The following is a 27,965-nucleotide window of genomic DNA, read 5'->3' as shown; positions in this document are numbered from 1 at the left end:
CGCTGTGTGCAACTCCCTCTGAGCCGAGAGAGACGTACTAAAGCAATTGGCCCACTCCTCGCGACGGAAGGCGGGACCTTCGGACTGATTGGCGGCGACGCAGGAGGCAGTCGCGATCGACCGGCGCAGTGGGCGGGCGGGAATGTGAAGTCTGCGCGCTGTCTGGTGGGGCTCTTCGGAGGCCGGTAGCTGTTGCCACGGGGGGACCTCTTGTTATTGCTGCCGCCGTCTCTACCGCCTTATGGCGGCCATTGGTGTTCACTTGGGTTGCACATCAGCCTGTGTGGCCGTCTATAAGGTGAAGGGCTTGGGGAGATGGGCAGTGGACTTAATGTCGGCCACTCCGACCTCTGGCCTCAGGTCAACTCCTCTGGTCGTCTGCTGGGCTGGGAACGGCGAGCGGAGAGGCGTTACTGCGAGGGGAAAAGGCGAAGGGTCGGGCGGACCAGGCTTCGTTCCCCGCGGCTGCTCCGCGCCGTCTCCGCGCCGCGTCCTGGGGGGTGTCGTGGCGGCGTCGGCGCGCGGGGCCCCCGGGATGTCAGGCCGCAGCATGCCCGGAGATGTGTGCGCGGCGGCGTGGCGGGGGCCCGAAAATCTGTGAGCGGAAGGTCCCTGGACGGTTGCCAGGAGAGGGCGGGGTGCACGCGATCTGGAACAGGAGTGGTTGCTTTCGTGAACCGTGCTTGACTGTGAAGCGAGTTGATCGTGCTTGCTGTACTGACTTGTCCTTTCTGGAAGTGAGACTGAAAGCGAGGGGGGCTTGTGGCCTTCCTCTTATCAGTGAAAAGTCAGCAGGAACAATAATAATGAACCTCCCTGATACTACTCCCGTGTTTAAATATCAAATGATTTGTAAGCAAAAGCCAAAGGGATTAGTACTACTTAATTTGTAGAAGAGAAGGGAAGAAGATGTATTTATGAGGGAAGGGAAAGAAGTAGAAAGGGTGATATAATAATAAGCTTTTTGTTATTATATATAAAAAGGTGGTTATTTGATCCAATTATTGGCTGTGCAGAGTAGACTGAAAAAATGAGGCAATTGTTTATGGAATGTAGGCCTTCTATAAACTCTAGGAAATTAATAATGGTAATTACAAATTTAAAATATTGATATAGCAATTCCCCCCCCTTATATGCAAAGTAACGCTGACCCACATATGTCAGAATATGTCTAATAAGATTGTGTGTTTCGTTCCCAAACGACTAATACAGTTGTGTATTTTTATCCAGGATGGCAGGGCTGGTGTGGTTGCAAATGATGCAGGTGACAGAGTTACTCCAGCTGTTGTTGCTTACTCCAGAAATGAAGAGGTACTAGTCCTATCATGTTTGTACTTTGAAATAATTAAAAATTACACGCATTATAATATATTGCTCTTTTTCAGGTTGTTGGACTGGCAGCAAAGCAAAGTAGAATAAGAAATATTTCAAATACAGTAATGAAAGTAAAGCAGATCCTTGGCAGAAGGTAAGGAATGAAATAATACTTTTACATATGGCAATAAAATTGTGTTTATAAATTTTAAGCATAATGTGAAATGAAACTAGAAACACCACAGTGTGTCCTTTAGTTGCTTTTCATGACTGAGTTATTTCAAAGAGTACCCCCAGTAAACTGTTTCTTTTGATTGTTTTGGGTCTTCTGAAGAATGGGATTCACACAGACATATGTTTCTTGCTGACAGGTCTGTGAGTATTGGTAACTGCCAATATTCATTTTTGATATTTGAGTCATTCAGAGGGTAATTTGGACTTTTCACAATTTTATGTTGTTTTTTTAACTGAAAGAACTTGGAAGATTTTGTAGAAATTTGAAGACTTTGCACTGTAGTTGAATTTTACAAAACTTACTACAATTGTTCATAATTTGTGTAGAAGCTATTGATTTTCTTCTTTAGGGCCTTTGTGACACTGTCTTGGAACTAAGTTTTCCATTTGTCTTGCAAATTTAATCATTAGAGAAATAGCTTAATTAATGTCTTAAGTTAAGAATCAGGTTAATCTGTTGTGACTTTAATTAAAAGATTAAAGAGGATTGCTTTCCCAGACTTCTGTTTTCTTAAATTATAGATTACCATAATAGAGGTTTTCGTTTTAGCGAGAATAGTAATACTTGATACAGTGTTTTTAAAATTTGAAAGTTCTTTCACATCTATTATTTATCCTTTTAACATCCCTGCAAGGTTGGTAAGACAGGTATTTTCCCTCCCCATTTATAGATGAGAAAATCAAGGCACATAGAAATTGTGGCATTCCTAAATTAGTTAGGGTGTGAACTAGAGAAGTACTTCAGGTCTTCAAACCCTCAGCCCCAGTTTCTTTCCTTTGCACTTGGTTCAATTGAGAATTTAAGTAGAAATTTGCTTGTGTTTATGGTCTTGGGATTTTGACATTATAGGTTAATTTTAATATTTATTTATTTTATATATATACATACACACAGCTTTTTTTTTTGGGTCACATACCTGGTTTAGTTAACTGAACTTGATATTAATTCTTTTCCTTAGGATGTCAATGCACTAAACCCAAAACAATATTTTGGAGAGAATTCAGATTTTTGTGATGATAACTATACTTCCACATTCTTTTACTCATTCATAAAATTTAGTTTGAGCATATTGAAAATAAGTTGGTGTCAAAAATTTTTAAATTACAAACTCCTAAAAAAAGCCCAGAGTTGCGGATAAGTCTCGAAGCTAGAACCACTGTAAGCAGCCAGCAGTATATTTTTGTTTGTGTCGTGCTGCTGCTTTTGGGCAAATGGTGTGGCTGTCTTCAGCCCTATTATTTAGAAAGCTCTGTATTGACAGGAACAACTTAACTTTACTTTTTTGGCCCTGTAAATGACCTTTTAATAAAGAAGTGCTATAGTGATGGATGGGTAACACATGACCACAGCCTGTTACCTAGGTAGGCAAAGGTTAGTAAAGGATGAGCGCCCTTCAGACATGTTGCTACAGCATGATCCTGCTAGTACTTCCCCAGAGCTAGCTGATTTTTGGTCCAGGTTATTTCTCCCCTCAATTTAGTTACCAGGCAATGGTGATTTTTGTAGACTCAGCTTTGTAAGCATTTGGCCCTATGTGGAGGAGCCAGTCTTTTTGTTACCAAACCAGTAAGGCCTTTGTTAGCCCCTGGTCTAGTGTCCGTCCTGGGTGAACTCCCAAAGTTGGGCTTTCTCAGTCTTGGCATCATGTCTATTTATGAAGTACTTACAGGTAGCTCCACTTCACTTGCTGCCAAAGTTATCCTTGCGCCCTCCCTGTAACTCTCATTCCCCTGTGGCCTTCCAGCCAGAAATGCGGTCCTTGGACCTGGCTTCTCAGCAATTAGCCCTGAGAGGGAAGAATCAGCTGGCTCCTGGAAATATACTGAGAGCACACAGAGCTTCCCCACACCTTCAGATTTGCACCTTGCTGTCCAGGAGCTTTCTTCAGCTAGCCTTCCTTCCCAGTTCACTATGGCCAGTACCAATAACAGTGCGGGCATCCGGTGGTCCAGACAGGAGACACGAACTCTTCTCTCCATACTAGGTGAAGCAGAGTACATTCAGCGCCTCCAGACTGTGCATCATAATGCAGATGTCTATCAGGCTGTGTCTAAGCGAATGCAGCAGGAAGGCTTCTGCCGCACCGAACGCCAGTGCCGCTCCAAGTTTAAAGTTCTGAAAGCATTATATTTAAAGGCATATGTTGCCCATGCCACAAGTATGGGCGATCCACCACACTGTCCATTTTATGATACGCTAGATCAGCTTCTCCGAAATCAGATAGTGACTGATCCAGACAACTTAATGGAGGATGCTGCTTGGGCCAAGCACTGTGATCAGAATTTAGTGGCCCCTGATCCCCCAGGGGAAGAGGGAACCAGCATTCTGAAAGCAAAAAGGACTCAGGCAGCAGATCATCAGCCTATCTTGAAAACAGTTAAGGAATCAGATGAGGATTGTCACCTGAGACTCAGTGACCGGATGCAAGAAACCAGTGACCTTGAGGACTCCTGGGATGAATTCTCGGGTGCAGGTAACTCAAGCATGTGAAGGATTGGGGTCCTGGAGCAACTTGGTTCTAAACAGCAGTATATGTTTGCGTAGTAGCCCCCTATAGTCCCTGATGCTGTCCTGCCTCCCGCCCCCTCCCACCTTTTAACTTAATGGTGAGATAAAGGGCTCCAGGTTTTAAAAAGCTATAAACGTAGGTATGTAAAGTATTAGAACTCTTTAAATCTGGAAGTACTCTGTAAGAACCAAACTAGTTTTGGCATTATTTATCATGGGTACTTAGGGATTTGTGGATATGGAGTGGGTTGGATAGCTACATAGAGAGGGTTTAAGGAAGGATGAGGGGAAGGTTTTAGAGGTGAAATGTCCAGGTTAAGGAAATGAATTCTTTCCAACCCCTTGTTGGAAGAGACCTTGCCAGGAACTGCCACAGTTTTATAATTGTCTCTCAACTCTGCTGCTGGCTCCAAGCATTCCTTTAGCAGGAATGTCCTCGTTGCAACATTGTTGCTTTGTTTTTCAGGGTGCTCTCAAGGGACCCCCAGCTACAGCAGCTCCCACAACCTTTTCAGAGGTGCAGTTGCTCCCTGTCAGAGCAGCACCATGACGAGACTGGGTGTGTCCGGTGAGCCCAGTCCCTGCACCAGCACCAGCCGAAACGCTCCTGGTGCAGCCTCCACACAGCGGCATCAAGTCTCCTCTTCCAGAGTTCATTTTGTTTCTGGTGGAGATAGGCCTTTGACCAGTGAGCCACCTCCAAGGTGGGCAAGGCGAAGAAGGCGTTCAGTGTCCAGGACTATTGCTGCTGAGCTGGCAGAAAACAGGAGATTGGCACGAGAACTTTCAAAACGTGAGGAAGAAAAATTGGACAGGCTGATTGCTATTGGTGAGGAGGCCAGTGCTCAGCAAGACACTGCCAATGAGCTTCGCAGGGATGCTGTGATTGCAGTCAGACGTTTGGCAACAGCAGTGGAAGAAGCAACTGGTGCTTTTCAGCTAGGGCTTGAAAAATTGCTTCAAAGGTTAATTTCTAATACCAAAAGTTAGGTACCAATTACAAAAGGATGTATTTCCTAAACTAGTAGAAGTCTAGTTCCAACACCTGCCTTCTGGTACTCTGGCTCCTTTTCTGATGCACCTCGTCCTCAGGGGAAGAAAAAGTGGATGGACCATTAATATGGAGAGTAATAGCAGAAAACATGCGAGTTCCTTCTCCCAAGATTCTCCACTAATTGACAGACCTTCCAGAAATTTGAGGGGCAACCTAATGGAAAAAGGATTGAGCCAAGTCCAGAGAGCTAGCTAGTCCTGGCTTTATCACTGATTCCCTGTGTAACATGATTTAGTTTACCTCTCTACAACAGTTCCCTCATCTGTAAAATGGGGAATAGATAATATCCCTGACCTGCCTACCTCACAGGGTTGTTGTGAGGATCAAATGGCTAATAGATGTGAAAGGGTTTAAAAGTTTAAAAGCACTATACACATGTAAGTTATTAATGCATATGACCTCATTTCTTGAAGCCTTCCTTTACTAGTTTAACTCTCTATTTGACTGCTTCATGGAGTTCGAAGTTTTCCTTTTTTTAATCCCTCCATAGCTCATTCGAAGGAGCCCTGGTGGTGTGGCGGTTAAATGCTCAGCTGCTAACCAGAAGGTTGGTGGTTAGAACTCACCAGCTGCTCTGTGGGAGAAAGATGTAGCAGTCTGCTCCTGTAAAGATTTACAGCCTTGGAAACCCTATGCGGCAGTTCTACTCTGTCCTGTAGTGTCGCTCTGAGTTGGAATCAACTCAAGGACAATGGGTTTGGTTTATAGCTCATTTGACTAACGTAGACAAAATGTATTTGTACCTTTATGTCTTATATTTTCACTGTTGTGTCTGTGACATGTCTACCAGTAAGCGCTCTTAAAAGCCAGGCCATCTTTTCTTCTTCATTTTACTAGTTCTTAGTCGGTCAGTATACAATATAGAAAAGAACTGACAGGGAGTCACAGTAGCGTGTTTTGGTTCATATCGATAATAGGATTTGATAAACTGAAATATTGGCTGTTTTATAAAATGGTAAATGTAACTAAATTCTTTGCATTTCCTATTATTTGTGTCCCTTTATAAAATGTGTATGTCTTTAAATTTCGATTGCCATTTGAGTATTGTGGAAACAGTTCAGATTATATCAGCATTTCAATTTGCTTTTAGCTAATTTCGTTCTTTTCTGTTAGCTGTTTTTATGTCCAGTATGTTATAGAGGGCAAACCTTAGAAAACTTTCCTTCTAGGGAACTGTCCGAGTCACTTTTTCTCAGATAGTGTCGATAAAAGTTCACCTAGTTAATGGTATATGGTAAAAGAGAACAGCTTTGTTTGTCCTATAGCGTTGGGAACACTTGAGGGTGGTGTTGATAAAGACTCCCTGCAGTAGATAATTCCTTTTAAGCACAAGCCCCCGCCTTCCTTTGGGAGATATGAAGGTATTCAGCCACACTACCAATTTACTTTAGAAAGAAGGGCATTACTGACCATCATTGAACTAACTGAAAGGTTTTAGTTGTTTACTTTGTACTTTCAGGAAATACAAATAGGAGGTATTGGGATTTTAAAAGCTTTCCTACAATTTAGAGGCTTAAAAAGGGGGGGGGGCATTTTGGGACAGGCTTAGGTGCTTAACTAAATGCTAGAAATGCAAATAGGTGAAGTCAAAAAAATGGAGGGAACATATCTAGAACCATGATTAAATGGCAAACAACACCTCCTCTGATGAATGGGTAATGTATGTGGGAAGTAGCTGGTGTGGTAGAGTACACTGGAATCTAGTTAGAACTCGTGAGTTCAAATCCTGGCACGGTTTGTTACACTGGGCGAATCACTTGCCCTTTTTGTGCCTCAATATCTTTCTCTCTAAAATGAGGGATTCATACTAGATGATGTTTAGTACCTTCCTAGTTTTAAAAAAATTCTGATAATATAACCAAAAAAAGACAAAAGAAAAAATTTTAATTGTATTTTCAGTCACAGCAGCATATTAATGCATGTTTGAAATACAACACTTGTATTCTAAGGAAACATTGTGCCCCATTAATATTTATTAATATACTCCTGAACTTCTAAGCACCACACCAGACATAGATTCCTTGCTTTAAAGGGGTAATGCTTTTAAGGCATCGAAATGGGAATGGATATATATACGTTTTCTCAATATTTTTAGGCTGTCATATGGAAGGGTAAGTGTCAGTTATAATGGGATAAGGCTAATATAAATAGGTAGACTTTCTGAAACAGCAGAGAGAAGTACTTGAAGGAGGATTTGGCCTGTACTACATTAATCTGTTAATGGTATCAAAATACATAGGAGTTTATATAAGAGAAAGGCTAAAAAAAACAAGTGGAGTTAAGCTTTGGAGGTAGTATTGTGAAAATTTAGTGGATGAGATGATCTTAATGTTGTGGGGAAAGACTAAAGGGAAAGATGCTGAAGGAGTAAAAACTGGGCTAAAAATACTGTTCAGAGGAGGGAAGTTGCAATAGGGGAGGCAGTATGGAAGAAAGCAAGCCCAGGAATCCTGCCTAAGTTCTAGGCCCAGACTTTAATAGCTGTATATCCCTAGGCAAGTCATTTTACCATTCTGTAACTCAGGGTCCTTGTCTATAAAGTGGGAAACTAATAATTGTCCTACCTACCTCACAGGGATGTTGTGAGGATCAAGTGAATAGATGAATGTAAAAATGCTTTTAAACGTATAAGGTACTATAATGTAACTGTAGTAGAGAAGAAGACCCTATAGCACATTAGTGCTTGTGTGTGTCAAGTCTGTGGGCCTACTGACTGTAAGAGACATTTAAGGAGGGAGGAGGAAGAGAAAATGTCATTGCTAGTAAAGGTACAATGGTAGGATTAACTCTCTGCCTCCTGAAGATCATGATGTAAATGAGGTGCCGGGTATACCCCCCCATCTTTGTTTTTCTGTTAAGTAATTTAATCCTGGTGTGGAAAAATAAAGTTTTTACTTGTATGTAGTTGTGGGTCAGTCCGCTGCTTTCTGATAATATCCATGATCCTTTGTCACATGCATTCTCTGCTTTCTGCTAACTAGTATCCAATGTCTCGTCCATATATGGCCCTAAGAGCTACCTGTGCATTCTGTCTTCAGATGAGAGAGACCCTCTTTGCATGGCATTGAGAAATAATTTTTCCATTTCTAAGAGTTCTATAAATTTCATATAATATCCTTCCAGGCAAATGATCTTGCCTCAGTGGTAGATAACTACGTATAATACGATAAATTATCCTGGTTAACTTAAATCCTGTTCTAAAGAAAACAAGTGGAAAATGTGATACTGAAATTAGAATATTGGTGCAAAAAAAAATACTGTGTCCCCCCCCACCCCCGAAATATTGGTCTGGAATATAGTTGAAACATTTGGTTTAGAAAAAAGGAAAGAATGGAGGATTTAGTGAAAAAAATACTGAACTTTGTATTGAAGATCTGAAGTCTGGTCTGTTCTGCCATTAATTAGCTGTGTGACTTTGAACAAGCTACTTAACTGTTTCCTCTCATCGATCAGCGATTTTTAGGTGATAGAGAAGGAAATATGAGGAACCTGCAAGTATTCCAGGCAGAGTTCTAAGCTGAATTAGTCAATTTTTAAACCCCTTTTGTCTGCCCGTTATTTGTACAGGTTAGGGTCCTCAGATGTTCAGTAACCCTTTAGCAGTTACTGTTCTTAGGTGCCACTGAGTTGATTTCGACTCACAGTGGTCCCATGTGACAGAGTAGAACTGCCCCATAGGATTTTCTTGGCCGTAATTTTTTTTTTATTTAATTTTTTTTAAATTATACTTTAGATCAAGGTTTACAGAACGAGTAATTTCTCATAAAACAGTTAACTACACATACTGTTTTATGACATTGGTTAACAACCCCACAACATGTCAACGCTGTCCCTTCTCAACCTTGGGTTCCCTATTACCAGCTTTCCTGTCCCCTCCTGCCTTTTAGTCCTTGTCCCTGGGCTCTTGTGCCCTATTAGTCTCATTTTGTTTTATGGGCCTGTCTAATCTTTGGCTGAAGGGTGAACCTCAGGAATGACTTCATTACTGAGCTAAAAGGGTGTCTGAGGGCCATACTCTCGGGGTTTCTCCAGGCTCTGTCAGGCCAGTAAGTCTGGTCTTTTTTTGTGAATTAGAATTTTGTTCTACATTTTTCTCCAGCTCTGTCTGGGACCCTCTGTTGTGATCCCAATCAGAGCAGTCAGTGGTAGTAGCCGGGGACCATCTAGTTGTACTGGACTCAGTCTGGTGGAGGCCGTGGTAGTTGTGGTCCATTAGTCCTTTGGACTAATCTTTCCCTTGTATCTTGTTTTCTTCATTGTCCCTTGCTCCCGAAGGGGTGAGACCAGTGGAGTATCTTAGATGGCTGCTCATAGGCTTTTAAGACCCTAGACACTACTCACTTAAGGTAGAATATAGAAGATTTTCTTTATAAACTATGTTATGCCAATTGAGCTAGATGTTCCCTGAGACCATCCACATTGGCTGTAATCTTTACAGAATCAGATTGCTAGGTCTTTATCCTGTAGAGCTGCTGGGTAGGTTTGAACTGCTAACCTTTTGGTCAGCAGCCAAGCACTTAACCATTGTACCACCAGGGCTGCTGCTTCAGCTATTGTCACTATTAGCTTTCAACTCCTCTTAGTATTAAGGCTGGTCTCTGAATAAAATAGTCCCAGCCCCTTGGAAGAAGTATTTCATATAAAAGTATTAGTCTAGTTCATCTTGATTTCTAGATGAAGTAAGCCAAGGATCAGAGAGTTCTGTCCCTGCTCAAGAGGGCAGAAGTACTGTACTTTGATCATTTACAGTCTTACTGGGAGGCAATGTGGTAAAACTAGCCTGATAGAGAAGACTTAGGCCAAGTCCTGGCTCTGCCCCTTATTAGCTTATAAGTCACTGAGCTTTTCTGAACCTGTTTATATCTGTTGTTTTAATTTTTCCAGTACCATAGTACATTGGTTTACTGTCCACTTTGTGTAAGACATTACTGTAGATCTATCTACCTATAGTACTCTGCACACTGGATTCACCCTCATAACACCTTTCCATGTACAACATTCATACTTTTCAATTTTTTTAATCAGAAATACGAGAGTATATGACAAAATAAATCACTGATACAAAAAATCACCCCAAAATATATAGTATCTGTTAATAACAGGAAGGTCAGTAAGAAAGAGTTATTACTTTCAAAGGCAAAGATCAACACGTTAATAGAATGACTCTAACCACTGAAAATCATCCACTTAATCCTATCTTTTATAATATTTGAAGTTTTTATTAAGTAACTTAATATTTTTGTTTATATTTTCATATTTATTCAGTGGTATTGAAAAATACAGTCTTCTTTAAACCTTATGTATCAGCAATATTGATTTTAATACTTGATTATATTTACTTTCTTTATGGACAGCTCTGATGATCCACAGGCTCAGAAATACATCGCAGAAAGTAAATGTTTAGTGAGTATGGTTCTGTTATTATTTCCCTATTACACGAAGTAATTGCCAAAGTCGTAACACAGAACATTGGTTTGAAACTATATTTTTATTAAAATGATCCTTTATTTAGCACAATTATAATTATTTGTTTTGTAGGTCATTGAAAAAAATGGGAAATTACGATATGAAATAGATACCGGAGAAGAAACAAAATTTGTTAACCCAGAAGATGTTGCCAGGCTGATATTTAGTAAAATGAAAGGTACTGAGCAAAAGAGATAGTAGTTAACTTTAATGATCTTTTAAAAGTTTACCTTAAGGAAAAAGTTAAAGGTAGTTTTGAACCTGGGGAGAAGCAGAGAGATTCAGCAGATTTTAACAGGAAGGAGACCTAAACTGTAGACCTGGCTTTGCCACTAACTGGCCATGTAACCTTGGGCAAATAATTTACCTCCCTGACTTTGGTTTTCCTATAAGTAAAGTAAATGGTTTAGACCAAATTAGCATTTTCAGAATTTAAGATTTAGTGGTCAGATGAGCTTGGTAAATAGTGAATATTATTTCCATTTGCTGTCATGTCGATTCCCATGGTAACCGTATGTGTACAGAATAGAACCACACTCCATAGGGTTTTCATGGCTGTGACCTTTCAGAAGCAGATTGCCCAGCCTTTCTTCCAAGGCTCCTCTGGGTGAATCTGCCCCGCCAGCCTTTCTGTTAGTCAAGCAGTTAACTGTTTGCACCACCCAAGGACTCCTAGTGAGTATCTCCCTCTTGAAGATTGACAGTGTGCTCTCAGCAATAATTTAGGCAGATTAAGAGCCCTGGTGACATGGTGGTTTAGCACATGGCTGCTAACTGTAGCGCCTGGCTGCTAACTGAAAGATTGGCAGTTCAAACTCATTAGCCTAGCAGGAGAAGGATGTGGCAGTCTGCTTCTGTAAAGATTACAGCCTTGGAAACCATACGGGGCAGTTCTACTCCATCCTGTAGGGTTGCTATGAGTTAGAAGCGACTTGACGGCAACAGGTTACTTGACGGCAACAGGTTTCATTTTGGAGTTTTTTGGTTTTATCACTACCTTACAGATGAAGGATCTGAGCTAAGCAGTATTCTGTGGAATAATTTGGGAAATTCTAGAGTAGATGATTTACAAGGCTCACTTCGGCTCTGCAATTTGGTTATGAACTTGTGGGATAGAAGGCAGCCCTTTAACGTATTGAACTAACGTGTTGTCTTCACGTTGACGTGCTAGAATCTCACTCTCTGGACCCTGTCTAATTTAAGGGATGGCTGAAACTTTGAAACCTAAGAGCCAGGCCCTTTGGAAAGTACCTGGTTCCACGTCCACAAGCTATCAACAAAACCACAAAAAGTGCGGCATGGTTTAAGAGAGCAAGAGAAGAAAACTGACAGGGTGGGACAAGCAAGTGAATTAGAAAAATAATTTTAGTGAGAAAATCTTTGACACAAATTAATAAATCTCAGCGTATCACTTGACTTTTTTTTCTTTTACATCAAAATTTATATTTTTCAATATACAGAAACGGCACAGTCTGCCTTGGGCTCAGATGCAAATGATGTAGTTATTACTGTTCCATTTGATTTTGGAGAAAAGCAAAAAAATGCTCTTGGGTAAGTATATAACATGGGGTTTATCTTCTTTGCTTAATTAAAGGAAATATACATTTTACAATATCATTATACAGTAAAAGGTAAAATTGTTTGAAAATACCTTAGGCAGTAAAATTGTATTTGTAAATAACAGTATGGTAATGATTATTAATCATTTTTTGAAGTGCCAAGAGAACATAAAATTAGATGTGGTGTACCTTAGCTGTTTTGATTTACTGGGTTAAGACGTTTTCAATTACTGGGTTAAGTTGATGTTCATGAGTCATTTTGCCTAAGTTTCATGTAGTTAAGGTTTATGTGGGAATTATATAAGAATATGCAGTTTTAGAAAATGTTTACAATTACTTCTTCACCTGAGATCTTAACACTAATAGACACATACACACACGTGTGTATATATATGTACATATACATATATATATGTTGCATTTACAGGTCATTATGCAAATATAATTGCAGAGCATGCATGCCTTTGCTTTGCTGGATGGAATTCCATCTGGGGCTCTGGCAAGCATTGAAGTTGCTTCTAAGGCAGAGAATTGACTTACTTTTGAAAACTGTAACCCTAGATTAAAGAAATTGGAAAATTCCAAAATGATTGTAAATTTGTCTTCATCTGTTTTTATAGTTTGTAAACATGGGCATATTTGAGGAATTTAGTTTTTTTTACTCAGTATAAGTACATATTTTCTTTGTCAAGAAAATGAATTCCTAACATTATTATTTGAAACAAGAAATGACATATTCTTGTAGGATTCCATCCATTTCTTATGTTCTGTCATCTTTTATCAAAGATCATTGCACTTGATGTTTTGTTTATGACGTTGTTTGCTGTTACATAGAATCTTTAGCAGAGCATTTCTAAAGATGTAGAATTGAACGGGTTATAATATTAAATTCATTGAAAGCAAATTGTTCACAGGGAAGCCGCTGGAGCTGCTGGATTTAATGTTTTGCGGTTAATTCATGAACCATCTGCAGCTCTCCTTGCTTATGGCATTGGACAAGACTCCCCTACAGAAAAAAGGTAAAAACTATACCAGCAGTTGTAAGTTATTTCAGCGCAGAAAACATTTTAGATTATAGCTATTATATAAATAAAAACCCATTGTCGTTGAGTTGATTCCAACTCATAGCAACCCTATAGGACAGAGTAGAACTGCCCCATAGGGCTCCCAAGGATCGACTGGTAGATTCAAATCGCTGACCTTTTGGTTAGCAGCCAAGTCTTAACCACTGTGCCACCAGGGCTCCAATTACATAAATAGAGGTTTTTACATAATGCAGTGGTTCCCATACTTTATGGATGAACTTCACCTAGAATTTTTCAAATAAATAAGGGAAAGCAAAGAAAGGACATAACAAGATGGAAGTTTGAGCTTTTCTGCCTCTTATTAACCTTATTTTGTCCCTTTATCGGAGGAAGATTTGAAAATTATAGAACTGCCAAATCCTGATTCAAGCTAGGGCACTGTTAATTTTACTACCAATTTCAATTATTAGACATGTTTAGAAACAGTTGGTACTTTCATTTAAATTTAGCTTGGCAGGAGATGGGAGAAATCCAGAATGGGGATTTGGTACTTCTTTTGATGATGAAGTAGACGTGGTTGTTGTTAGCTACCTTTGAGTCAGCCCTGACCCAGCCCTTTGAGTCATCGTGACCTCATGCACAACAGGATTGGTCTGTTGTGATCCATAGGGTTTTCACTGGCTGACTTTTTTTTTGGAAGTAGATCAAGCAGGTCTTTCTTCCTAGCTATTCTTAGTCTGGAAGCTCCGCTGAAACCTGTTCAGCATCATAGCAGCATGCAAGCCTCCACTGAGCGATGAGTGGTGGCTGTGCTTGAGGTTGCATTGGCTGGGGATCAAACCTGGATTTCCTGCATGGAAGATGAGAATTTTACCATTGAACCACCTTACCCCTAATTTAGTTGTCAAACATGTCTTAATAGACCTGACGCATCATGCAAATTTAAGGAAATTAATTCAGATATTGTGTTAAATTTCCGTAAGTGTTTCACCTCATTCCTATTTCACAGTTAAAGAAATATGTATAAATCACTAGGACATTATTTTAGGTGAATTAAGTAATGTAGAATATCAAAAGTTGTGAATTTTCCGTATATAGGAAATCTGGAATTAACTCCTAGTGTTGCGTGTCTTATATCTATACGTTATTGCAATAGTAACTTGCACAGTAGAATCATGGATATTAATACATAAAATTTTTATATCCAGTTCTTTGACAATTCACTATAATTACAAATCTAGTCTTGATTTACTTTGAAATTTTAATGTTTTGAGATCCAGTTACTCAGAATACATTTTTACCATCATGACTAAGTCAAAAAGAACTTGGGACTTGGAATTAGAATCTCTAGGTTCTAGGATTTATTCATCATTAAGTAACTATAGAGAGTTTACTCATCTGAGATTTTCAGTTTCCTCATTTGTAATTTGAAGGGATTAAACTAAATGAGTTCTAACGTCCAACCTAGCTTTAAAATGTTGTGATTCTCTGATAATTACTCATTATTTTTCTTTTGAAGCAATATTTTGGTATTTAAGCTTGGAGGAACATCCCTATCTATCAGTGTCATGGAAGTTAACAGTGGAATATATCGTGTTCTTTCAACAAACACGGATGATAATATAGGTGGTGCACATTTCACGGAAACCTTAGCACAGTATCTAGCTTCTGAGTTTCAAAGGTGAGCATTAATGGACTTGAAAATACGTTTTGATTGTTATTACTCTTCAGGTTCTGTTATTTTTTTCCTAATTTATTTTAAATTGCTCTGCTTCAAAGGAAGAAGTGTATTTCTCATTGCTTACAAACTGGATATTTTTGTATCCAGTGTTACAGTGTCCTACCCAAGCAGTAGCAAGGAAGCAGAAGCCACGCTGCACAGCAGCACTGTGCTTGTATTGTTCACTTACAATAGGGGACCTTCAGACCCTGAACTGTGTGAGCTTGGAACTCAGGTGGTTGTTTGTTTGTTTTTTTAATTCTTCGTGTGCTGTTTTTATGTCTGGATAAAGGAGAGTACAGGCATTGAGGCCTCACTGCCTTCTGGACAGTTTTTTAAAAAATTTAGATTTGATAAAGATTACATTATGTCATAGTCACATTCTAGTGTTAAATCTTAGGAATTCATGTCTTATAGGGTATTTATTTTAATTACTAATCTGCTACCACAAGGAATATTTTAGTTTTGTTAATGGATGTAATTATTCCATTCAGAATTCTTATTGTGTTTGGACTATCAAGAGTCAAATATATAAAGGTTGTATTTTGGACATTGTTGCTCTTAGAAAAAAAGAAAAAAAATGTAGCCGTAGTGTTTCCATTCAACTATACTAGATGGTTAAAAAAATTTTTTTGAAAAAGTGGTAGTTTCTCATTTGTTTAATAAAGACCTACGTACTGTTTTTTGTTATAAAGATGTTGTTTAAATAAAGCCATTGATGACTACTTAGCAAGCAATTTAAAGAATTAACTCATATTGAAGATAGAGGAAGTGTAATTTTACATATTTTATATGTGTCAGATTTCTTTGAAGAAACACTGATAACTTGTTTTTTATGCTGGACAGATAGTTTTATACAATTAAACAATGTTTGTGCTGTGATTATAGGTGAGATATGAGACTTTGACCCATTTACATAACTCTCCTAAATCTATTAGTCTCACCTGCAAAAAGATGACATCTACTGTACTCAACCTAAAAGGACAGTCTATCGTTATGGTTACATAATGCAGCAATTCATAATATTAAGTAAATCAGTTATTTTTTTTGCAAGAACCCTCCTTTTAATTGCATAGAATTTTCTAAGGAAATTTTAAAGGGATTAGAAACCAGATACTGGAATTTGGTATGTAATATTGATTCATGAATTTATTATTGTCCAACAGGGAGTATCCAGATTTTAGTTACAATAAATTTTTTTTTTAAATTTTCTATTGTTGTAAAAATATAACCCTCAAAGTCTATGCTTTTAATTTAGATCTTTCAAACATGATGTGAGGGGAAATGCCCGAGCCATGATGAAACTGATGAACAGTGCTGAAGTTGCAAAACATTCTTTGTCAACCTTGGGAAGTGCCAATTGTTTCCTTGACTCATTATATGAAGGTCAAGATTTTGATTGCAATGTGTCCAGGTAAAACTGAAGTTCAAAGAACTTAAAAAAAAGAATTTCAAGAGCACTCATATTTAGATATAGTTTTCTCACTTGGGTTTTCTTGTTCATTTGTTTGAGATTTACTAAGACATCTATTAAAGGGACACTTCCCTGTTTTTACTGTTAGGGCCCAATTTTTGTCAGACTAAATAGCGGTTGCATAAGTAATTACGTCAGTTGCTTGCCCTGTTATTTTACACCTACAAATAGCAGTGTGTGAAAAAGTTATCCTGGATCTTTTAAAAGAAAGGTAAGGTGAGACTTTCAGACATCTCTTACTAAATTGCAGTCTCACCACTATAGTCCCTAATTCTTTGTTTAGCTTAAATTTGATGTGGGGCTTGCACATGTTTCAATGACTGTTTATTATAACTTAATGGTTAACACTGTTTGGCAGGCAGTATTCTCAGTACTTTATATGTAATTAACACACTGAATCCTCCTAACAACCCTGGAAGGTAGGTACTAGTATTCTGTTTTTATGCATGAGGAAGTTAAAACATGGAGATGTTTCATTAATTGCCCAAAGTCACACAGCTAATAAGTGGTGGGCCTGGGATTCAAACCCAGGCAGCTTGACTCCAGGCTTCATCCTTCTTAACCATTACACTATATTGAAGATTTACATCTGTCTTGGTTTTGTTTGCTCAGTCTTCATCAACATTTTAAATTTTAATCACTTTTATGACATTTAGCAAACAGATATAATGTGTATAAAATTGTTTTTTAATATCCATGTTTTACACAATCCAAAACATTGGTTACATGATTGTACCTTTATCCAGAAAGTCCAAAAGGAGGTCTTGCCCTGTCATTATGTGTTGCATATTATTCACAGTAACACCTACCATTAGTTAAACCAGTTGCTGTTGAGTCAATTCCCACTAATGGTAACCCCATGTGTTGCACAGTAGAACTACATGCACTCCATAGGGTCTTCAAGTCTGTACCTTTCAGAAGTAGATCTCCAGGCTTAACCATTTACGCCACCATTAGTTAACACTATTAAAACCTCCCAGCACCATAACAGGTAACTTAGAAAATAGTAAAATTTTCCATAACTATAGTATTATTTTAGGATTCTACTGACTACTTGGTTAAATTCTTTTTTTTTTTTTTTCATCTGACTCTTGTAGTTTAGCTTCCTTACCTTCCCTGGGCTTTCCTGAAGACTCTAGATCTGCACTGTCCAATACAATAGCCACTAGCCACATGTGGCTATTTAAATTAATTAAAAATAAATAACATTAAAAATTCAGATCCTTAGTAGCGCTAGCCATAGTTTATATGCTCAGTAGTCATATGTAGCTAGTGGCTTGCCAAAAGCTCTGTTGGACAGCACTGCTGCAGATTGTTTAAGAAACATTTAAAGCGACAACCCAAAAGATAGAAAAGGTATTGAATTGAAATCTCTGTGTAGGCACATCTTTATTTCTTTTCTGTTTCCAGAATTCCTAACTTAAGTTTGTAACCAAGTACTCAGTGTATGTTTGCTTATCATTAACAGTGATTAGAAAGGAAATAGAACTTTGTAACTTTTACTGATTAAGGAAATTTTGCCTTCATCACAAAGATTTACACCGTAAAAGTATGTATTAATATCTATAGATAATACAAATAAATTTAGAAATCACTCATTTACATTTAGTAAGTTCAGTATAAAATTAGGGAGTACATTTTCATGAACATAGATCTTAAAATTATATGCTAGCATGTAAACTTCTCAGACAGAAAAAAAAACTATACTTAAGTGTATCATAGTCTCAGACTCAGAGAAAGAATGAGAAGTAAATTTTAAAACTTTTACATATTATTTTAGTCATCTAGTGCTGCTATAACAGAAATACCACAAGTGGTTGGCTTTAACAAAGAGAAGTTTATTCTCTCACAGTCCAGTAAGTTAGAAGTCCAAATTCAGGGCGCTGGCTCCAGGGGAAGGCTTTCTCTCTCTGTCGGCTCTGGAGGAAGGTCTTTGTCATCAGTCTTCTCTTGGTCTGGGAGCATCTCAGCGCAGGAACCTCAGGTCCGAAGGATGCACTCTGCTCCTGGCACTGCTTTCTTCATGGTATGAGGTCCCCCGGTCTCTGCTCGCTTCTCTCTTTTATATCTCAGAAGAGATTGGCTTAAGACACTATCGGTCTTGTAGATCTCATCAATATAACTGCCACTAATCCATTTTATTACATCATAGTGATAGGATTTACAACACATAGGGAAATCACATCAAATGACAAAATGGTAGACAATCATACAATTCTGGGAATCATGACCTAGCCAAGTTGACAGATATTTTTGGGGGACACAATTCAATCCATGACACATATAAAAATAGCAAAAATTTCTAAATTTTATAGGATCAATTGATTTATTGAGTATTATTCTTAGGTTATTTTGAAGCTTATAAATAGGCCATGGGCAGACAGTCTTCTACCTTAATTTGATATTAAATATCTTCATGTATTTGTAGATAAGTAACTTAAGACTCCCTCCCCCCATCATCATATTGCACTGCTGGGTATTTAATACCTTGTTCTTGACCACAAACCCATTATCAGAAACCATCACATTAGGTTTTGGCATTACTGTTCACAGAAAAAGATGTCTTGTTTGACTGTATTAAGCCTTTTCTGTCTCTTTCTCTTCTCCCTCTGGGTGTGTGTGTGTGCGATACAGAGCAAGATTTGAACTCCTCTGTTCTCCACTTTTTAATAAATGTATAGAAGCAATCAGAGAACTCTTAGAACAAAGTGCATTTACAGCAGATGATATCAACAAGGTAATACTTTTATATTTTACTTAACTATTTTAGGAGTATTTTCAGATTTGCAATTTAGGAAGCGCAGCCCCTTGGTACTGAAAGAGTATTTTTATGCATTTATGTATTTTCTAAGCTTGTTTTAACCAGTAAAGAAAATTGATTAAATTTTGATTAATGGCTACTGAACTCATAGTTAATGTATATTCAGTTTCCTAGCAAAGAATTCCTTTCCAGTCTATTTTTGTGTATGTGAGCAAAGACTGATAGGCATTTGAATGCTTAGTATGTGCCAGGCACTGTTTCTAAGTATTTTACATGTATTAACTCATTGAATACTCACCAATACTCTGTAAGCTTGTCATTATTATATATCCTGGCGGCGCAATAGTTAAGTGCTCCGCTGCATTTCAACCCACCAGTCACTCCACAGGAAAAAGATGTGGCAGTCAGCTTCCATAAAGATTACAGCCTTGGAAACCCTATGGGGCAGTTCTACTCTGTCCTGTAGGGTCAGGGAATCAACTCGATGGTGATGGGTTTGTAAGTGAAGACAACAAGGTGCAGAGGGATTAAGTAACTTCCTGAAGATCACATGGTTAATAAGTGGTAGAGCCAGAATTTACAGTCTAGCTCCAGAGTCTGCTTTTAACCAGAACACCATACCGTTTCTCTCTACTTGCTTAAGAAAGTAATTTGAGACTTTCAAAACCATTCGAGTTGTTTGTTTTCTCTTTTTCCCCAGGATTACTTCTATTCAGTGAACATACTGTTTTATAAATTTAAGATTTATATAATTTTTTCCTTTTTCATTATTAAAGTAATTAGTATTCATATAAGAAAATTCAGAAAATATCAAAAGGCAACCAGTGTTATATTTTGGAATATTTCTAACTAGTTTGTATGCATAGGTTTGTTTTCTAGCTATAGTATTTATTATAACAGTTTTGATTTTATATATACAATTTGGAATTTTACTTTTTTTATATAATATTATAACCAATTCCTTTTCCCATATTACTGCATAGACTTCATAAACACAATTTTAAATAGATTCTTTGTGTCTTAGAAAAGAAAAGGCACCAGAGCGCCTTTATTTCCCTGGTGATTACTGTTGTACGCCAAGGTCATTTGGTGTTTTCCACTTGTAATAGGCTTTTACAGTATTTAGGATTATTCTTAGGCTAGATTCCCATAGTAAAATTATTGGGTCAAAGAGTATGAATAACTTAAAACTATTTTTATCTCAAGTTACTTTCCAAAAGAGTTTAATTAGTTAATAGTCTCATCAGCAGTACATAAGAATACACATTTTACTATAACCTTGCTGACGCTGAGTTTTATAATTTAGAAATAAATTTTCAGTTGAAAAAATGTACCTCGTCATTTTATATTTCTTTGGTTATTAGGTTATTTTTTAATGTTTATTTATTTTTTTTTGTTTCTTGTGTGTATTCATTTCATATTCTTTACCTGTTTAATCTTTTAAATCCTAGTGTTTTTTTAAAAAATTGTATCTGTGTAAATGCTTTATATAATCAGAATATTAACTGTCATTTGTTACAGTCTTCTTTTGAGGCATATAGTTAACTGTTTAATTTTAGTCCTGTTAGGGAGGAAAGTTTTTGACATATAGAAATTTCACTTATTTATGTACTTAAAATATATTGGTCTGTTATTCTGATTTCCTCATCTGCTTCTAAGTTTGTAAATCCCATCTTTGTTCAATTTAGTTCAATCCTGTCTTTGTCAGTATAGTTTGAAGGATTTTTAATATTTTGGTATATGCTGTATGATGGAAATCTTTCTCTTTTATCCTTTTTTTCTGCAATTCAGTTCAATAAATGTTTTTTGAACACTTAATAGTGTACCAGGCATTGTGCTAGGTGCTTGGGGGTTTGTCGTCGTTAGTGGCCATTGAGTTGATTCTGACTTATGGCGACCCCATATGTGTAGAGTAGAATTGCTCCATAACGTCTTTGAGGCTGTGACGTTTGGACGCAGATCACCAGGCCTGTCTTCTGAGGCTCTGGGTGGGTTTGAACCGCCAGCCTTTTGGCCAGTAGACAAGTGCTTAACCGTTTGTACCACCTAGGGACCTGCTTGGGGGCTAGAGGGTGGATTATAAAAAATAAGGCCTACAGTACAATGGGGAACCCTGGAGGCACAGTGGTTAAGAGCTTGGCTGCTAACTAACAGGTTGGCAGTTCAGATCCACTAGCTGCTCCTTGGAAACCGTATGGGGCAGATCTACTCTGTCCTGTAGGGTCTCTATGAGTCAGAATTGACTCGATGGCAACAGGTTTGGTTTTTTTTTGGTAGTACAGTGGTAGTAAGACAGTGACGGAAAGTGAATGGGCTTGGAAACAGACCAACCTGAATCAGAAGCCTCATGATGCTAAATAGTTCTAAACTAGTATTCACTTAATTTCTTAAATTCATTTAATTAAGGCAAATCACTTAATTTCTTGAGCCTTATTCTTCTTATAAGAGGGTGATAATACTTACCTTATTAGTAAGTATTATAATTTACCCTATAGGGTTTTTATGAGGATTAAATGAAATATATATGGTACAGTGTGTGGCAGATTGTGGGTGATCAATTAATGTAAATTCTCTTTTTCCTTAACTGATCATAGAGTCCTCACATTTTGATACCACAAATAGTCCAGCTCCCAATTGCTTGAACTGAGGTCGAATACATTCTTAGTATTAAAATGTTGTTAAAGATTTCCCTCTCCATATATTCCTAAGATAGAGGCTGTCAGGTGCTTAAAAAATGAATTTAATACCTTTATTTCAAGTGTTCTGGATTAGTGTGTGATGCATGGGTGGTCTCTGTAAAGATTTCTTACAGATTTTTGACATCTCAGTTTTGCATATTCTTACAATTTTTAATTTTATATATCTTTTGATACTAAATTTAGACATTTAAAGAAGTTTAAAACTGGCTAATTTCTCTTTAGTTTTTGTTTTTCCCTGTCTAGCTTTGTCAGATATTAATCTGTTTTAGTGTTTTTTCGAACTCCTGCCACCATTCCCTCCCAAAACATTCCTTAGATTTTTTAAGTCCTGTTTTTCTCCTTTCTAATTTGTTTATTTCTGATTTTCTTTCTCTCTCTTTTTTCCCCCAGACTTTCCAGGACACTTTTATTATTTTTCTAAATTCTTAAATTGAATGCTAGCTCATTTATTTCACTTACATACTTCCCTAAAAAGTTTTTAACTATAATTTTACCTTATTAATGGCTTTGCTTTTATTTCACAAGCTTTGATAAACTGTGTTCTCATTTTTTTAACTTTCAGAATAATCTGTACTACTTTATATTTTTCTCTTTGTTGTTTAGCTTCATGTTTTTTTCACTTCCAAGTAGCTAGGTGGTTTGATTTTTAACAGCAGTTTTATTTTATGAAATACAGCTAACATTGTATTTGAAAAACTCTTGGTAAGAATAGTTATTTGTTTGAAATATGTATTTTCTATTAAAATTTAAGTTTGCAAAAGAAATCTCACACTACAGACTAGATGTTTAAGGAGTTTATTTAAATTAAAACTTGCTGGTTACTGCATTAATAGTAACATATTTGACTTTTTACCCCTTTAAATGAAAATAGTCCAAAAGCCAAGATTTCCAGGGTTATTTCTTTTGCACAGTACACTTGTTTTTATTAATAAAGCTTTTTGATGTTGAATCTGAGAAATTTGGGGAAAAAAATACTTTACATTTTTGTTCTCATGAAACTTACTGAAATCATAAAATTTTAGAGAAGATTTTTCTTTTTCCTTACCTCCAAAACAGACCTTTTGGGGATCTTTGCCAAGGTAAACCTGTTTTTTTGTTTCTGTATCCTTCAGCTGATGTTCCGCATGCCTTCACCTGAAAATAAACATGGTATCCCTCATCATTTCACACTTAATGTTAAAGAGGTTTAGTTTTCATTAGTTGATCCTTTTCCCTGTCACATTGAGCTTTCAGAACAAGAAATAAGAAGTGGTTATTGATGATTTCCTTTATTGCGCTACATACGGGCTACCTATGTAACTATTCTATATTCTGAATACCCATAGTCATAAATGCTAAATGGATGATTTGATGAGGAATTTAAGCAATATTTTATAAAGTTCATCAGGGGCAACTGATTTAATTCATCAGATGGTACCAGGAGCTTAAAATGTAGTTTTGGAAAGCATCTGTTTTTCCTCAAAATTATTATTATTCCATGTTAAGGGCAAAAGTCTGTGGAATATTTTTAAAATAGGGTGATTGTCAGTATATATTTTGTTATGAAAATGCTGTAAGACTTGCTTAAACATTTCTTTTTAAAGTTGGAACAGTACAAGAAATTAATATTTAATTTCCTATTCCAGTGACTATTTGGGGTTAAGCCTCATTTGTACGGTATTCATCGTGTATTACATATATGTTGCTCTACTATATATTCTAATATGTGGTGAGATTTCCTTGTTTTAAATTTTGTTGTTGTAAGTAAGGAACTAACGTCATAATATATTAAAATCGAGGGCTTTTTGTATTTTACATACAAAAACAAGAAGACAGCTTGGCCTGTTGCCCTTATTAATTTTTAAGAAATAACTATTTTTCTAAAAGTGAAAATTTGAAAATTTTTACTTTCTAGGTTGTCCTTTGTGGAGGGTCTTCTCGAATTCCAAAGCTACAGCAGCTGATCAAAGACCTTTTCCCAGATGTTGAGCTTCTAAATTCTGTCCCTCCTGATGAGGTTATCCCTATTGGTGCAGCAATAGAAGCAGGAATTCTTACTGGGAAAGAAAAGCTTTTAGTGGAAGACTCTCTTATGATAGAGTGTTCAGCCAAAGATATTTTAATTAAGGTATATTTAACTTTTCTATATTTTTCCATAAAAATATTAAAAATTGATTGCCATAAGTTTTCATGCATACCATGTTTTTACCTTAAATCTTGGTATTCTGATTAAAATTTTAAATTTAGAGTTTTAATTTTACTTTTAATGAGTTTCTTATGTTTTTTCAGTTAATATTTATCTAACATGTTAATTTCTTAATAAAATGAAAACAATTTTAATCAGAAGCTTCTAATATAGATAAAAATATGTTTTTAAATAAAGTCAGTTGGGATTAGGGATCACTTCTATTTTCTTCTTGGCTATCTGTAGTTTCTAGATTATCAACAAGGCGTATATTAAATATTTAATTAAATAATACTACATTAAATATTTAATGAAAAATATATTACATTTAAAGTAGGTGTGATTTTTTTCTTAATTGTAAAGATAAATATCAAAGGTTATGCATATTATTTTCCTGCTTATTAGGGAGTGGATGAATCAGGAGCCGACAGATTCACAGTACTATTTCCATCAGGAACTCCTTTGCCAGCTCAAAGACAACACACATTACAAGCCCCTGGAAGTATATCTTCAGTATGCCTTGAACTCTATGAGTCCGAGGGGAAAAATTCTGCAAAAGAGGAAAACAAGTTTGCTCAGGTGAATACATAAAATTAGTCTATGAATTAGTCTAATGAAACTGTTTAGCTTTTCTTTCAGGATTAGATTCGGTTTGATACCTCAATTACTACAAAATGTGTATAGACATCTAACACATTTTTACAAATGGATTACTTCTTATTCATTTTTGAAAGAGAGAAGAAATAGGCCATTTTAATTTGAAAGCATTTATGGAAAAACAAAAACACAGTTTGTAGTTACACTGCTTCCATATTTGTGCTCTTGACCCTCCTTCGTATTTAAGAACAAGGTAAGTGGAATGGGAAAATAACATTCTTGATGTTGTTGTTTTGCTAAAGCCAGGTGCTAGGCAATCTGGAGCCCTGGTGGCGCAGTGATTAAGAGCTCAGCTGCTAACCAAAAGATTGGCAGTTCGAGTCCACCAGCCACTCCTTGGAAGCTCTGGGGCAGTTCTACTCTGTCCTGTAGGGTCGCTATGAGTCAGAATTGACTCGACGGCAGTGAGTGCTAGGCAGCATACAAGCATAATCTCAAAATGTTGTGAGATAAACATTACTACCCACATTTTATAGATGATTAAGAAACCAAGGCCCAGGGTAGTAAATGCCTTGTTAGTTTCTTGGTAGAGGTAGGATTTATTCTCAGGTTGGCTTTACTTCTAGCTTCATGCATTTTCCATTTTACTATGCAGCCTCTGCCACAGGATAAGTTTGTATGCCCCATGAGGATCCCCTGGGAAGCTTTTCCAAAATACCACATGTACATTTCATAATATATGATCCTCTGCCTCCTTTAAAGAGAGTGAGGTAGAGCCATGCTATTTACTTAGAAAGATCCCCAAGAAATATGGTTATATGAAGACATACATACACACACAAGGACTATAGAACATTATTTTCAGTATGTGTCATTGATTTATGTTTAAATAAAAAGATTGGTAGCGAGGGGGTGGTGTTTGGGTAGCTGTGCATTTTTAGATGTTCATGGATGTATGCAGAAAATATCTATACATATTTGAACCATATTCTAGACACTTAAAACTGGGTAGGTTTACAGATACCAAGAAGGGCCTTTTACTTTTTATACCTTATACTGAACTTTTTATAAGCAATACAGGACATGAGCATGAATTACGTGTATAGTTAAAACAAATGTAGGTAATAAAAGAGAATGTATTGTATGATTTTTTTTTTTTTTAATACATACATTAAAAGTAAAGTCTTGAACTAGACTAAAATATCTAGTTTTATTGGGAGAGGGGGTGACTCTGTCTCTCTCTCTCTATACATACATATAATGTATATAATATGTTTATAAATTCTTTTCAGCTTTATGTATCTATTTCTAATTCCAACTAAAGAATAATGAAAACACACACACATATGTAACATGCCTGGCTTCAGCTCAGACTTACCAACTTCGGATCTTCTGAGCAGGGCGCCTTCAACGAGCACACTGTTTAAAAGCTCCTCCAGGTGATTCTGATGTGTAGTAGTGTATAAGCACCTTCTTATGCATCAGCTTTCTAAACCCAGATGGCAGTCACTTAGAATTCCCTTAGCTACTCTCTCCTGTACATTTATTACCTTTTCTCTTCACATACTACTCTTGAGACTTCACAGCTACTGTCATTATATCCTAACTTAAAGATACCAGGAGGAGAAGAGTTACCTTTAGTTTGGAACAACTAAGATGATACAACACTGAATTTGGAAGAGAACATTTTAGAGTTCCCATCTGTTTGAACTTCCTCATTTACCAATGAGTAAACCCAGGTACTTAAGTGCTTTGTCCAAGTTAATGAAACTTGATATTGGCAGAGTCAGAAAAATCATCTCAAACTTTGAGCTGGGTTTATTGACATACCTTTCTTTAGGAAATCAGAGAAGTTTACAGTAAATTCATTAGTTATCTCTTATTTACAAATGTAATCTTAGCTGTACAAAAGAATTTGCCATATATTTCTTTTAAATAGAAGGTTTTTCAAATGTATTTAAAATATTTGATTTTTAAAAAGTATATATCAGAAGGCTTACTAAAAATATAATCTGCAGATTACTAATAATGGCTTAATTATTAAAAAGAAAAGTAGTCTATTTTCTGAGTGAAACAATATTTCTTAGAAACACTTTTAATTTAGGACATGGCATTTAAGAGGGACAGATACATTAGTTATACATCATCCTTCTAGAGCTATTTCCATTTAGAAAGCTTACCACCTATTCTTTGAATTCTGTTTAAATTATTGGCAGGAGAATTGAAAACTATCCTATTTTTTAAAGCTTTTTCAGTAATAAGATTTGGTCCTTTGGAATAATTGATGAATCCATTTATTATGTCAAAGTGCTGAATTGTCTTTTTTTTTTTTTTTTTTTGTATAAACAGGTTGTACTCCAGGATTTAGATAGAAAAGAAAATGGATTGCGTGATATATTAGCTGTTCTTACTATGAAAAGGTACAAAATTAAATTACTTCTGATGTTAAAAAAAATTCACTTTGAGACTTGACCTGTTATAAGGAAAAGTACATCTCACGTCATTTGTATTCTGAATTTTTTTGAACTCTTCAATTATTTCGGGTATAGTCAATCTGAAAAACTGGTCCATACTAATTTGAGACATAATTTCAATCAGTTTTAAATATAAATTTTCTAAGGTTTACATAATTAATATTATTTGCCCTATGAAAGGATAAGTTTATTTCATTATTGCTATAGAAAATCTCTAGGAAATAAAAGTGTGAATTAAATTCAGCTATGCCATTTCCCTAGTAACAGTCCATCCACACCAGTATGTTTTGCAAGTAAATCCTTTCCATATTAATATTAGGGATGACTTATTCCATAAACTGTGCTTAGCAAGAATATTGGATTCATTAGGAGGGATTTGCCATGGCCTAGGCTTAAAAATAGCATGATGCATCTTGAGTTTGTACAATTTACATAAAGTCTTAAAATTTTTATCTTGAGTTTTTCAGAAATACAGCTTTTATCTCAGTACTGTAGGAGGAAATTTCTAAGAATTAGATCCTAAGTAAAGTATTAAACTATATTTAAAGACACTGAAATTGTGTTTATTCTTTATCTTCATACCCTTCTTTCAGAAATTAAAATTATCTCTCATTTCCTGTAAGTTCTCAAGTAATTTCTTAAGGACTTTGTTTTTATAAAATGAGCTTATAAAATATTATTTATTTTTTGTTTAGAGATGGATCTTTACATGTGACATGCACAGATCAAGAGACTGGAAAATGCGAAGCAATCACTATTGAGGTGGCATCTTAGCGTTTTAGAGAAACCTTGAATTTTTTTGAGCGAGAATGTCAACATTATTTGGTTTTGTTTATAAGTGAAGTTTATATTAAAATACTTTTTAAATGAACTATATAATCTATGTTTCTATTAAATGACAATATATTGGTAAAT

At 36.4% G+C, this 27,965-nt stretch overlaps 1 protein-coding gene across 1 annotated transcript; it reads left to right on the top strand.

The window, feature by feature from the left end:
• Positions 1-27,957, top strand: HSPA14 (heat shock protein family A (Hsp70) member 14). The gene is made up of 14 exons (XM_004379671.2): positions 1-298; positions 1,231-1,311; positions 1,386-1,468; positions 10,466-10,514; positions 10,650-10,755; positions 12,038-12,128; positions 13,051-13,155; positions 14,681-14,842; positions 16,140-16,295; positions 18,990-19,092; positions 23,710-23,922; positions 24,385-24,558; positions 26,926-26,996; positions 27,746-27,957. Exons 1-14 carry the CDS (start codon positions 242-244, stop codon positions 27,822-27,824), a joined length of 1,530 nt encoding a protein of 509 aa, XP_004379728.1. The 5' UTR covers positions 1-241; the 3' UTR covers positions 27,825-27,957.
• Positions 27,958-27,965: the final 8 nt, after the last annotated feature.

This window comes from Trichechus manatus, unplaced genomic scaffold, assembly GCF_000243295.1.
Source record: "Trichechus manatus latirostris isolate Lorelei unplaced genomic scaffold, TriManLat1.0 scaffold00067, whole genome shotgun sequence".
NCBI lineage: Eukaryota > Metazoa > Chordata > Mammalia > Sirenia > Trichechidae > Trichechus > Trichechus manatus.
This window is presented reverse-complemented; position numbering and strand designations above follow the sequence as displayed.

Coding starts and splice junctions, on each gene's coding strand:
- HSPA14 (XM_004379671.2), top strand. CDS start 242: ATGGCGGCCATTGGTGTTCACTTGGGTTGCACATCAGCCTGTGTGGCC. Junction 10,515..10,649: donor TCGCAGAAAGTAAATGTTTA/GTGAGTATGGTT, acceptor TTTGTTTTGTAG/GTCATTGAAAAAAATGGGAA. Junction 24,559..26,925: donor AGGAAAACAAGTTTGCTCAG/GTGAATACATAA, acceptor TTGTATAAACAG/GTTGTACTCCAGGATTTAGA.